The sequence below is a fragment of the Aphelocoma coerulescens genome, chromosome 1 (assembly GCF_041296385.1).
Source record: "Aphelocoma coerulescens isolate FSJ_1873_10779 chromosome 1, UR_Acoe_1.0, whole genome shotgun sequence".
Lineage (NCBI taxonomy): Eukaryota > Metazoa > Chordata > Aves > Passeriformes > Corvidae > Aphelocoma > Aphelocoma coerulescens.
In genome coordinates this window covers 72,384,350-72,397,226 of record NC_091013.1, presented here as the reverse complement: position 1 = coordinate 72,397,226, position 12,877 = coordinate 72,384,350, and the positions used below count along the sequence as shown (strand labels likewise).

Genomic DNA, 12,877 nt, shown 5'->3' with positions numbered 1-12,877 from the left:
ATTCTCTTGGTTACATTGCCTTAATTTGAAAATCAAAGGGCAGGTGCTGTTATGTGTGCAGAAAAATAACTCCCAAGTTTTGGCTTTTCTCTCTTTGGAATATTATAGCAACATTTCTATTCTGGACTTCCTGCATACACATGTAACTGTCTTACAGTATCCATGTGCATCCCTGTTAAACCTACTACTCACATTGCTGTTCACCAAATACAAAGTGCATTCTACAGCAGGTAGTAAAGAGAGAGAGTCTCAACTAATACGTGATGTTATATCTCCTCAGTCATTTTATACTCTAATTTTTGTCATGCTGAAGAAGAGAGAATTATGAGGGGAAAAAGCTTGCTACATGAGACTTTTGGTATGCTGGTTTTGTGGGAAGTGATTTGTATAATGATTCATTAGGAGGCCAGAAAAAACAAACAATATCTCATTATATTCAGCTTTCAGTAGACATGCTGGGCTTACTGCTTTTTAAAGGAGTCAGCGTCTTGATCTTCATAATTTAAACCTGAAAAGTGAACTAAAATTTAAAAATGGACTAAGCAAAGCTCAGAAATGAAAGCTGGTTAACATTCCCAACCCATCACCCTGGAGTCAGTAAGATTTCCAAGTAAGAAGTTATCAGTAATGTGTTCCACTTATTTTCACTGTGTGTATATTTTGTGTGTATGTATACATGCAAGCATATACACACTTACTTTGACCAAATGCACAGATGTTGATATGGTCCTGTAGGAAAGGGGAAGAGAAAACCCCAAAAAATAACAACAAAACCCCACAAATAAACAAACAAAATCCCCACCCCCCCTCCAAAAAAGAAAAGTGTTTAGAGAAGAGTGCAGTCAGTTTACAGCCAAACTGAATCAGATACTAACGTGGTTTTACTTAATACTGATGATATTACTGGCCTCAGAATTAGCAAAATCAGTACTTAGGCAACCTCTTGAAATGTCTGTTGTGGTTTGTAAAATTGAGGTGTACTCTGATGTCTTACTCTGGATGTATTTTTTTCTCCTGCTTCAACTTTGTGCAAGGCAAACAATGGCAGCTTCTTTGAGTTACACACATTGTACTAAAAATAACATTTGTTATTTATCTCTTCATTCTTTGATCTGTGACTCAGCATTACTCAGAAACTGTTTGCAATGTAGAATTTGAGTGTGTGTTTGTAAAGATTGAGTTTTACTTTTGAAAGGAGATCTACAAATCCTTTTGGAAGGGGAGCAATGCATTGCTTTCCTATGACCCATGGAATAGGGGTTATGCAGTGATGACTTGTCAGGGAGCTGTGTCACAGCAGAGCATATGTGAAGTTGTGTTCAAAGATGTTTAGCCACCAAATCTTTGTCTGATTTGCCCATGTAATTTGAAATTAGCTTGTTATTTTTTTCTTATTAGATGATAGAAAATGTTTAATTGGAAAGCCTACCTGCAATAAATGAGGTAAAATGGGATCTGTTGCAGCTATTCTGGTACATACTCTGTCTCAGGATACTGGTGTTCTTACTTCTGAAGTACCAGCATATTTTGATGTACTATCTACTTTGAGCAATTTCCAACCAGTGCTCACTCTGAACTTAAAAAATCAGCATCATTTCCCTGAAATGAGAGTGAAAATAATAATGCCTAGTGAACTGTCAACGTTTTCAGAAAACCACAACTGAAACTAACCAACAAAGAAAAATCTACTCTCAAACTCACCTTTAAAGCACAATAGATGTGTCTTTCAAGGACTATTAAGAGTTAAATGAAATGAATGTGAGTTAATTGTATAATTCAAGATGCTCTAATTTGTTTTTTTGCACAGCAGCCTTCTACTGATGCTTACAATGTTTTGGTTCTAGGTCAGCATGATGGACCTCTGCCACGGCAGCACGCGGGATTGCTTCCAGAGTCTTTGATATGGGCATATATTGTGCAGCTCAGCTCTGCCTTACGGACCATTCACACAGCAGGACTGGCGTGCAGAGTTATGGATCCAACGAAGATTCTGGTAACGGGCAAAACAAGGTAATGAAAGCATTCAGTCCCACTGTGTTACTGTGCTCTGCGTTCATGGCAGCTGCTGACTGTGCACCTGATACATGAATAGCTACTAAGTGCTCTTAACTGGCATTAGGAGTGTGCTAAAGCTTGGAATTTTGGTTTTTTAAAGGTCTTAAAACATACTTTGGGAAGAGTTATACATTATCTTCAAACTACAGATCAGACCCCCTACTGTCAGTTCAGAAATTTATTGATTTATTTGTGAACTGCATACTGTCTATGCGTCTTATCAAATAGTAAAAGCAGTCTTTTCTGATGCATAAATAATTTGCTAAGTACTGATGGCTTTTATCATATCAAACCATTCAATGAATGCTAGAGGAAAAATTGAGTAACCAATAAAGTTTAATGGCAATTCTTCGTTTTCTCTTCTTGTTCCTAAAGGTTACGAGTTAATTGTGTTGGAATCTTTGATGTTTTGACGTTTGACAACAGTCAAAATAATCCACTGGCATTAATGGCTCAGTTTCAGGTAAGACAACACTATTGCGGTTAGGTTGGTGGCTTGGCAAAGGGACTGTTGCAAACCAGTATGATTCTTTTTGGAAGACAAGTACTTTAATTAAACTGTAGTCCAGTGTTATCTATCTGTAAATAACTGTATTTTTCATTTCTGATTTGATCTTGGTTCTGCCATACACTATTCAAATTTGCTTGTAATTTAGAAATGCGAATACTCACTTTGATATCTTCTGCTTCTAAAATTTCACAAGCTCACCAAACAGGTTGAACTTTAGTATTTAACAAACTTAAGTGAGAAACAATTGGAAATAGAAATTTCTAAATGAAGGAGAAAAAAAAATCTTACATTTAGTGTTAGAGATAAAAGATAATTATTCGGTAATAGTTTTTGCTCTGTCTTTTGTGATTTTTAGCATAAATAACTAAGTGTTGAATACCTGTTCAGAGAGGAGTAAGATCTTTCAATTAACTGCGTTTAGGCCCTCTCCTCATGCCTAAAAGATTCTAGTGTATCTTTATTTTGGGCTCCTAGTTTTTCCGTGCTCTCCTGGTGTTCTCTGAAGCGTGGACTCTGCATAATTCCTGAATTAAGAAGAACCCCTTTAGACTTAACAAAAACTGTTCCACAGTCATCTGGAGCATCACTGTGTACAGGAGTGCCTCTTTCCCTAACTTCCCCTCAGGGTAAAGTACGTTACTTCAGCAGTGATCACATACCCTGTCTGTACTGGGAGTGAAAGACTACAGTAGGGAGTTGGATTTAATTTATTTTCATTAATTGAGCTTATATAACACTGTGAGAACTGCTTATTCACAGTCTTCAAGTAATTGAAATGTTTGAACTTTGGCCAGCAGAAACTAGCTTGTTGGAGACCATGTCCTAGAACATAACTTTTTTTTTTTTTTTTTTTTTTTATGATACATTAAAGCAGTTTTCAGTGTACTTTGAGGAGTACACCAAAGGATTTCAGGCTCCCACACACACACCCACACACACACCCAGCTACATATCAGTGGGATTTTGGTAATAATTCAGTGGAAAACAGCTGAGAGAAGATGAAAATACATATAAGTAAGGGATTTCATGCCTAAAAATGTAATGAGATTTTTTTTCATCTAAGTACTTCTCTATTTTAATTGCAGCTTGGAAAGGGATCCTCCTGAGATATTATGACATTCAAGTAAAGCAAAACGTTTAAAATACTTGGAGATACAAATCTAAAAATACTTGCAGGTACACAAATCTGTCAAAAGCACTTAGCACCATAGCAGCCCAGCACTTGGCAGCTGACTTGCTTGATAATGCCTAGTTTTGTTTAGGGGGAATGGCTTTTCATGTTTTATACCTTGTTAATATTCAAATTGTTTAGGTTGCACCACTAAACCAGAAAAGAAGTACTCTTAAATACTTTGTTTGGAAGATCTAAACTGCAATTAGTAAATACAGTATGGAATTTTCTTTTGTTGCTTTTTCTAGAAGGGCTAGGCTTTCACTGCCCGTTTTCTTCCTTCAGAGATGCCAGACCGAGTTCATTCCTTGAAATTCAGGAGTTGTTTCTCATGCTCTACCTTTGTTTGCCCATGCCAGATAAAATTACAAAATAACAGCTGCTGTTTGTCCTTTTTCCTCTCGATCCATGACCCAGTTCCTGAATTCCTCTGGGACTCCTGTGACTGTTAAAAACATAGGTTATCTCTTGGTTTACTGCCCAGCTAATATGCATTTCCTTGTTGTTGTCTTCAATGGAGAAAGGTATGTTTGTTAGGATTTGCCATTTTCTGGCTATTTCCCATGATTAATATATAGAGAGAGATTTTGGCCAAAACAGTGAGGCACTTTGTAAAAGGAATGCAATTGTTCTTTACAATCTGTGTTAAACACGTTAATCTCTGTGGTCATTTAATAGTTACATAAAGGCAATGATAAGAGAAGTTCAAAAGAAGCAAATTAAATATGAATACCCACTTGCATTAAAAACCTGTATAAATTGCAGCTCACCACTTCCTGCTGTCCCCCCAGTCCGTAAGTCTTGTGTCAGTCAATTGTGAGGTACAGATAGGAAAACTAAATGGTGGTATATAGGAAACAGTGGAAAGGTTTAATAAATATTTCTGTATTTGGAATAAAATGTGAATCCTCCCCTTTACAAAAATACAAGAACACAAGTTTTACTGTTTTAACAAGGGCTATAAGGTTACTTTTGCTTAAAGTAAATATTTTCAATTTAGCAAACCAAAATAGCTTTCACATGCACCTCCCCAAATTTAGAGAGACTAGTTTGAAGAGGCATCTCAAGTATTATTATTGACTCTAAAAAAACCCACCAAAAAGTAGGAACTTGGAGGTACTTCTAAGGACAATTCCAGAACTTAAAAGGATAAGTGAATCCGCAGAACTGGAGTCTGGATGAACTGATACTGATCCGAGCATAGCAGTAGAACAGGATAAACAAAACAAAAGAAAAAATAATGTTGGTTTCAAAGAGTTTCTTGAAAATGCATCCTGTAAAAAAAAAAAGTTTTATTTGAATAGCTCACATGGTAAAATCAAGTGTATAAAATGTTGAGATATCTCAAGGGCATTTGGCATAGTGGCACATTATATTTAATACAAAAAGATTTAATATAAAAAAATTAAGAAAGGGTACCTATGCAATTAACCTTTAAATTACTCACTTGGTGTACTTGAAATTGACTTGGTAACAGGGAGACGTTAATGAAGGGGGCTGTTTCTGAGTTTATCTCCTAGGGCCAGTTTTTAGCTGTTTAATAGTTCTATCAATGAACTAAATGCTGATAAAATCTTTACTAGCAAAGCTTTCAAGAGATAAAAAATTAAGTTGGTACAGGTTACAGTTATGAATTGAATCACTAATTAAATGGTTATTAGTTGTATGCAAGGTGCATTTTTGAACAAAATGCTGCCAGTACTTAGAAGGTGTAAAGCTTTTCCTTGAAGTTAAGAATCAACTTAGTGTGACTTCATAGTCACTGTTGATAGTTACTGTAGAAGGAGGTTTCTGTCAGATCTGTGGCAAAAGGAACTGATGTGATCCATAGGAGCTTGCAAACACAGTAGGGAGTATAACAGGGAAATGATTTTACCTAGTATTGATCCATACATTGCACTAGCAAAGCTACTACAGGAATGCAGCATATGTTTCTGGTGTTCCTGCTGCAAGGAAGTCTGGTAGTTCTTGTGTGCCTTCTTTAACCTTTCTCTTCCTAGAGGCAGTAAGAGCTGAATCTGCTGGTAATTTGAGAGGAGAGGTTAGGACTTAATAGGCATATGTGGATTGCTTCCTTGCAGAAAGAATGGTGTAGCCCAGCTTCTGGGAAGTCATGTACCCTGTCTGAATAGATAGAGTTGGTCAGTGTTTGGTCATTTAGTCACTTCTAAAACAGTAATCTGACTCTTAGAAATCCTGAACTTTATGCGATCTTTCCAGCTCGAGATATTCTCCAGTCAGACAGGAAAGATACTGCCTCTGGGCTCTTGTAAAACTTCAGACATCGGGTATTGTGATAACATTTTCTTTCAGGATTTCAGCTATCAGTGAATAGTGAAGTGCCTCCAGAGAGCAGTTCAGCTGGCTCAGAATCTGAATTGTTTTACAGAATTACGGATGTATCTTAAAGCGGTCAGTCTCTCGACTAAATGCTCAAAGTTCCTAAAATAAGTGGGATGAATCCAAGCCACTTTCATGTCTAAAGCAAGCTAATCATTGGCTGTAATTTGAAAACTGTGTGTTTGAGGCTGCACTGGGGTGTCACATCCTCTCTGCCAGTTCTTCTGGTAGATATAATTTGCTAAACAAACAAAAAACTAAGGTTGCAAGTCAAACACTCAAAACCTCACAAAGCTCAAATTTAGAATTTCCTGTCGGATGTTAAATGTAAGACTTTCTCAACCATTTCTAAAATCTAAAGCAATCTGTATTATGAAAGCACCTGTGCAAAGACTGCATTTTCATAGGGTCTTGCCTGAAGTCATATATTTTCAGTGTCTCAGGGCTGTGTGATGATACAGAATTTATATAGGATATATTCCTATGAATGACTAAGAGTTGAAAGATACTGAGTGTAAAGTCGGGGACTGCAGAAAGAAGTAAGATTGTGGTTAATACAATTGCATGTTTCTTCCAAGTCTTTTTGAAGAAAAAAATCATAATGGAAATGCCATTGTTTCAGGTGACACGTCTCTAGATACTGCATTAGCAAAAATCCTCTGTTTAGAACTACAGCAGTATTCCCTGCTGCTGAAGTTGACCACTTGGTAGTGGAAGTGAGTTCACACCAAAATGGGGGTTTATTGCTCTGATTAACTTCTCTTTACCAAAGGAAAAAGGAATGCTGAAACTCAGAAATTCCATGTTGCTTAGGAAGTAGAGCCTAGCAAATGCCAGTCCTACCTCCTTATCAGCCACTTTGTCCTTATTTCTGTCTCATTTTCCACATCCTGTCTGTCTTCATTAGCTACAAGAATAATATGCTTTTTAGCTTCTGACATATTGTGTATCCATGTTCAAATTGTGCTGCTTAATCATACTTGATATAGGAACAACAGGGACATTGAGAGACCTGGAAAGGTTTGTTATTTTTCCCTGTCCTGCAGTACCTGGGAGACGTGGCTTCAGGGAAGGCTCTGCTCAGCTACTGCAGCCAGAGGCAGTAAGTGTGGTTATGCCTCTGGGTGGAAGAGCTGTGAGGGGCTGTGGCATATTCACCATCACAGCACTTTCCTAAAGCTGCCAAATTCTAACCAAAACCTTTAATGTTGCAATGCTGCCAGATTTTTAGCCTTTCTTACAGAAATGACAGAAGGTGGATTCCTTGTATGACTGCATTCTCTGCTAAATGGCTTGGCCTTGCTCTAGGCTGTGGAACTGACATTCTCAATTACTAGTAGCTTTTATGTTTTTAGTTTAGCAAAAATATCTTACTTTCTAAAAAGAAAAAACAAAAAAAAACCTCAAGAAAATTCTAATTTTGTATCTCCAGCTGACTTAAATTCACTCTGAGGCATGTATCCAGCATGGAAAGCTGCAGGGATTTTCAAGTTTGACCAAGTTGTGTGCAGCTGAAAGCCTTTCCATGGAAAGAATCAGTTCAACTTTTCCTATGAATGTCATTGTTTGCTACTAAATTAGGCTCTTGCTTTTAGCAGTGGATTTTAAAATCTATTACAGCTTCTCAAAATGATGTCTCATGGCTGGCTATTAGTACTGGCAGAATTTTCTGTTTCGGCAAAGCAGGCTGTATCCAGCATTCATCTTTTAAGAGCAATTCTGCTTTTAATAAAAGTGTTTAGTAATGCAAAGGTGTCTTCATAACACATGATGATGTTCAGTTTGTCAGCCATATAGGCCTGTCTACTTAATTTGCACAGTTCAGATCTTTTCACACCGTCCATCAGAGATGGAAATATTTGAGCAGTTTGTTAAAGTGGTAATATCATGTGCTAGAATGTGCTGTGGATTCCAGTATGGAATTCGTACTGGATGGCTAGTTAGAAAAGATATGAATGCAGAAAATTCTGGTTTCAGTTTAACAAATAATCCTTTTATTTCTACACCTCATATTGAGAAGACTTTCTCTGTTTGCCACCAGCTCCTTGACTTGTCAGGATTGAGCAGGTGGGTGGTTCAGAGAACCTTATTACAGAGCTTCTGCTCACTACACAGTTCTCTCTGGTACTGTCCTTAAGCTAAAAATAGGTAAATTTTAATAATTCAAAGATAAATATAGTACCTAAAAATTGCTAGGTGTCAGGACAGATTTTCCTTTGTACATTTTAAGTACTGTAACTTGAACAATCATATTGAAGTATGATTTGAATAGTACTTACTGTAGTTGCTCAAAATCTTATAAGGTTATTGAAGAACCATCTCTCTTTAGCACCATCTAGTACCATAAGTAGTATTTATCTATACTAAGAATCTTACTTGTGTGTGTTTTCCCTATTAGCAAGCAGATCTGATCTCCCTGGGGAAAGTTGTGTTGGCTTTGGCTTGCAATTCTTTATCAGGAATTCAGAGAGAGAATTTGCAGAAAGCAATGGAACTGGTGACAATCAACTATTCCTCTGATCTGAAGAATCTGATTTTGTAAGTTTGTTTAATAAATCTTTTAAAGGAACTTGCAGCATTTTTTAAAATATACAAATGCGAACATCAAATGGTATTTTTAGATGCAAGTAAGATTACAGATAAATCTACAGTTGTTGAGTTGTCTGCATGGTCAGTGCACTGTTAAACATTGATATAAATTTTTTTGTATAATGCTGGTAAAGCTCTTAGTAAGAATTAGGAGTGTAAACAAAACAAGCATTTTAGGTTGTCTTCAATGCTGGGCTTTATTGTGTGTTCTCTGCAATAGCAATATGCTAGTCTTATCTTACAGTTTCAGAAGGTACTGAGAAATGGCACGTTGCCTTTTTGGCCAAAATGTTGAGTGCTAGTTTTTTCTGGCTGCTTATTATTTTTGTGTAGTTTCAGTATAGTCAGCCTTTTTTCCCTTGCATCCTGAGTGGGAGAAGTAGAAGTCTTTGCTCCTTCCCTCATTTGCGTTAGAGTCTGAACCTGCATCCTTCTCTCTTTTTGTATTTATTCTTGCTGTTTGAGTGGGGTGAACTGCACAGTTCCATGAAAGTAAGCTCCTGTCTTGTTTAAATAACTGACTTGATGTATACATGCAAATTAACATATGTTTTCCCTGATGGTATCTTCTTTTAAGAAACACAACAATTGTCAACTTTGTGTGTTAAATTTGACCAAAAGTCAAATAGTTATAAAATCATAATGGAATATAATCTCTGGCATTTGCAGGATATAATCTTTGAGGGGTTGGGTTATTTTGGCAGGTATTTGCTGACCGACCAAAACAGGCTTCGCAGTGTAAATGATATCATGCCTATGATTGGTGCACGATTCTATACTCAGTTGGATGCTGCTCAGATGCGAAATGATGTTATAGAAGAAGACCTAGCAAAGGTAAATTATTTTAGTAATTCCTGCAGAAAGACCAGTAGTCAGTATTCCTAGAGCTGTACTTTAAAAGGGAATGTTTTCTACTGGTTTCTGTTGGTTTTTTTTTCCTTCTGTTTGTTTATTAACCTGAGTAATCTGCCTGAAGGCTTGACAGCTCTAAGCTTGGGCTTTTGAAAGCCCCAAAGCTTTGAGAATGCCTAGTTTTAAGATGTCCTCAGCTGTGCTTTAACTGAAGTAACATCTTCATTTCTAACCAGCAGACTTGGGGAAATGATGTTCTTTATAGCATGGTTAAAAATAGCATTCTGAGTAAATAAGGCCATGTATGTAACATAGATCATGACATACATCATGTATATCATGTAATATATGCTAAAGGTTATACAGCCACAAATGTTGCCCCTTAAATTTTTAGGTTTGCGTTTTGATGTCCCTTTACTTCTCTCATATGTTTTCTTTTCCAAATGAATTCTAATTCATGGAGACATCGTGTTCAGCTTTCCTGAAGTGTGTACTCTTGCTGTGGGGGCCTGGTTAGTTTGTGGTGTTCAGTTAAGGTATCAAGTGGTAGCTGTAAAGGAAATATGTACTTTGTATCAGGTTGGAGCGTATTTGTTCAACAGGAATGAGTGTCTGTTAGTCAGAAGGCACTGACAGCAGGATTTCTCGTGGGAGATTAGAAATAATCTCTGCGATACATTACAGAATGCTTACATGGTCTGAAAATGTGTGGGGAATAGGGTATTACACAAGGATTTAATCAACTCCTGTGATTCCACTCCATTATAACACCTCATTGAGAACTTTTTAAGAGACAGTAGGCCAGTGGTTGGTATTCTGATGGACTCGGTTCTCTTGATTTCTCTGCTATTGTCTTGTTAGAGAACAGTTTTCCCCTCTGTAATGAAAGATGCTGAAATCTATCAGAAGCAAGGAGCTGTAGAAGAGCCAGGCAGTATCTATGTACCTCTAGATGTTGGGTGCCCACTTTATCAGAATCAACTACTAATCCTTCTCCAGAGGTGTTTAAGATCATTTCTTGTTAAGGTGGCCTACGTGCCTGCACAAAGCTGGGCAGATGGACTCTGTCCTGTAGCGAAGATGGAGATTGCCCTGTGATAGGCATTAAGATTTCTGTATTTTTAGTCAGGTTGTTTGTAGCAGTTGCTTATCCATTAGCAGGTGGGCAGAGCTACTACAAATCCAAGTTGTTGCTTAGCCCGTTTGGCAAAAACTGTTTATGTGGCAGTGATAAATACCACTTCTTAATTAGCTTTCATGCAGTAACTCATTCGTACTACCACATCCCCTCCATTAACATCAGAGCTACAGTATCCCTTAAGTCTAGCTTAGTACCGTCTCTTTGTTATTGTCCCAAAGCAGATCTTGTGGAGGGAGTATTGGAAAAAGACTAGCACGTGTGATTTTTTTTTTTCCTCATGTTGTCCAAGCATGCACACGTCTGTAGCTTAGGGACTTCAGATGCTGGAATGGTTTGTATGTAGTTAATATCTTCGTAACGCTCGCTTTTCACAGAGCAATGACCCTATTATGCTATTCCTTTCCTTCCTCACTTGTATATTCCTCATATTGATGTAGTAGCAGCCAAAGCCTCAGTTTATCCAAGCCCTGTGGAGAATATCTCCCTCTTTACAGGCTACTAAGCCTGCAGAGAGGCCACCTGGAGACTTAGTGCCTGTGTTGTTGCTCAGCTGTGTCACCATTGACTGGGAATCTGCAAGGCAGTGACCTTCACACAAATGTGGTTTTGGCTTTTGTGTATTTGACCACATACCAAAAAATAATTTGGAGGTTAGACCAAATAGTAGACCTTGGCTAGCTGGACAAGGTTGGTTTTCCATGTCAGTTTATTTAAGTGTAGCAACTGCTGTGATACAAGCTGTTCTCCAGTGTGGTTTTAGACTATAAATAGAAATCTGCAACCCATAGGTTGTCCAAGGTCAAGCTGTTATCACCTTGACCTACTTTATTTACCCAGCTGTGCACCGTAATCTACTCAAGACTGAATTAATTTGAAATCAATATGATCATGCATGGAATGAGATGCATCTTAGCGTGAATAATGTTGTAGAGCTGAGCCATTGGAGAATGTGAATAATACCAGGAGAGAATCTTTTCCTGACAACTTTGATTTACACTGTGAATTAATTTTCTGTTTAATGTAAGCTAGGATGTTACTGTTTTTACTGCATCCTAAGTGATGTGGGAAAACATACTAAATCAACTTCCAGTTGCATATATTCTAAACATCTGTAATTTTAATGTTCTGCCTCTGTGTGACCTCGTTGTCACTGCTTTACTTTTGTCACTTACGGACTCAGCATTTATACTCTTTTAAGACTTAGATTCTAGCTGTTTTGACTTGTTTCAAAATTATTTCTTCAATCAATTATCATTTGAGTATTGGTCCAATGATATTATTGCTAAATATTTACTAATAATGGCCTACAAAGCATTTCTGAAAAACAAATCTGGTAGACTGTTTCTTCTCATCTTTACCTGAAATAAGGTGGTGTACTACATGCTTCTGCATATCTTGGTAACTATGTTAAACTATGAAAAACACATGTTCTTCTTGTTTAACTTACTATATTTTAGCATACCTGTGAGTATAGGATGGCAAGAGACTAGACTTATATTTCCACAGAGAAATAGATTGCTCAATCCAGTTCCTGCTGGGGCAGAAAGGTATCATTAGTTGTTGAATCTTCACATTATAATTTGAAGAGCTAAAATGAGCATTGGACTACTGATGCATAAAACAATGCATTTGATCTCTGAAAAAATTATACCCTCTTCTTTGAATAAATAAGTCTTTTTAATTGATAGTGCTTCATTGGCATTATTACCATGTATCTTTTGCAAGTAAATGTCTTAATTTTGTTTCAGAAACACTTAACCTTTTTCTTGTTTTCTAGGAGGTGCAAAATGGAAGGTTGTTTAGGCTTCTAGCAAAATTGGGAACAATCAATGAGAGGCCAGAGTAAGAAATACTTGTTTTTATGGTTTGGAGTATGTAAAACCCAGTTTGCAATGCACTGTTTCTTCCTTCATAAGTTTAAGCTAACCCTTTTTCCCTGTATTTGCCGCTGGTGAAATGAGTATTTCAGAAGCCCTGAGAAAAGTTAGATAAGCGACTTTGACCAAAACTTTAAATAGACAAGAGAAGACTACAAATAGTTATGCCAAAGTTGCTTCATTGTATTTAGTATGGTTTCACTCAGCAGTCTCTTGTGAGTGGCAGTAGTTTTGGAGGAAATCCATAGCTTCCTTTAACTGAAGCAAAGGATGTAGATACTGGTTTTAAGCTAGTGAGTTTTCACCTTGTTTTTTTATTGACTAACTACATCAAAACGAAG

General features: G+C 37.1%; 1 protein-coding gene across 7 annotated transcripts in view; it reads left to right on the top strand.

Annotated features, from left to right (window-relative positions):
• Positions 1 to 12,877, top strand: part of PAN3 (poly(A) specific ribonuclease subunit PAN3) — a 103,259-nt gene that overhangs the window by 60,414 nt on the left and 29,968 nt on the right. For all 7 annotated transcript variants that reach the window (XR_011150464.1, XR_011150463.1, XM_069012751.1 and 4 more), the window contains exons 14-18: positions 1,845 to 2,010; positions 2,431 to 2,518; positions 8,476 to 8,615; positions 9,371 to 9,500; positions 12,437 to 12,501. Coding sequence is in view for 5 of the 7 variants with exons in the window: in XM_069012751.1 (XP_068868852.1) it covers positions 1,845 to 2,010; positions 2,431 to 2,518; positions 8,476 to 8,615; positions 9,371 to 9,500; positions 12,437 to 12,501 (589 nt within the window). In the remaining 2 variants the exon portion in view is untranslated. The remainder of the gene's footprint in view (positions 1 to 1,844; positions 2,011 to 2,430; positions 2,519 to 8,475; positions 8,616 to 9,370; positions 9,501 to 12,436; positions 12,502 to 12,877) is intronic.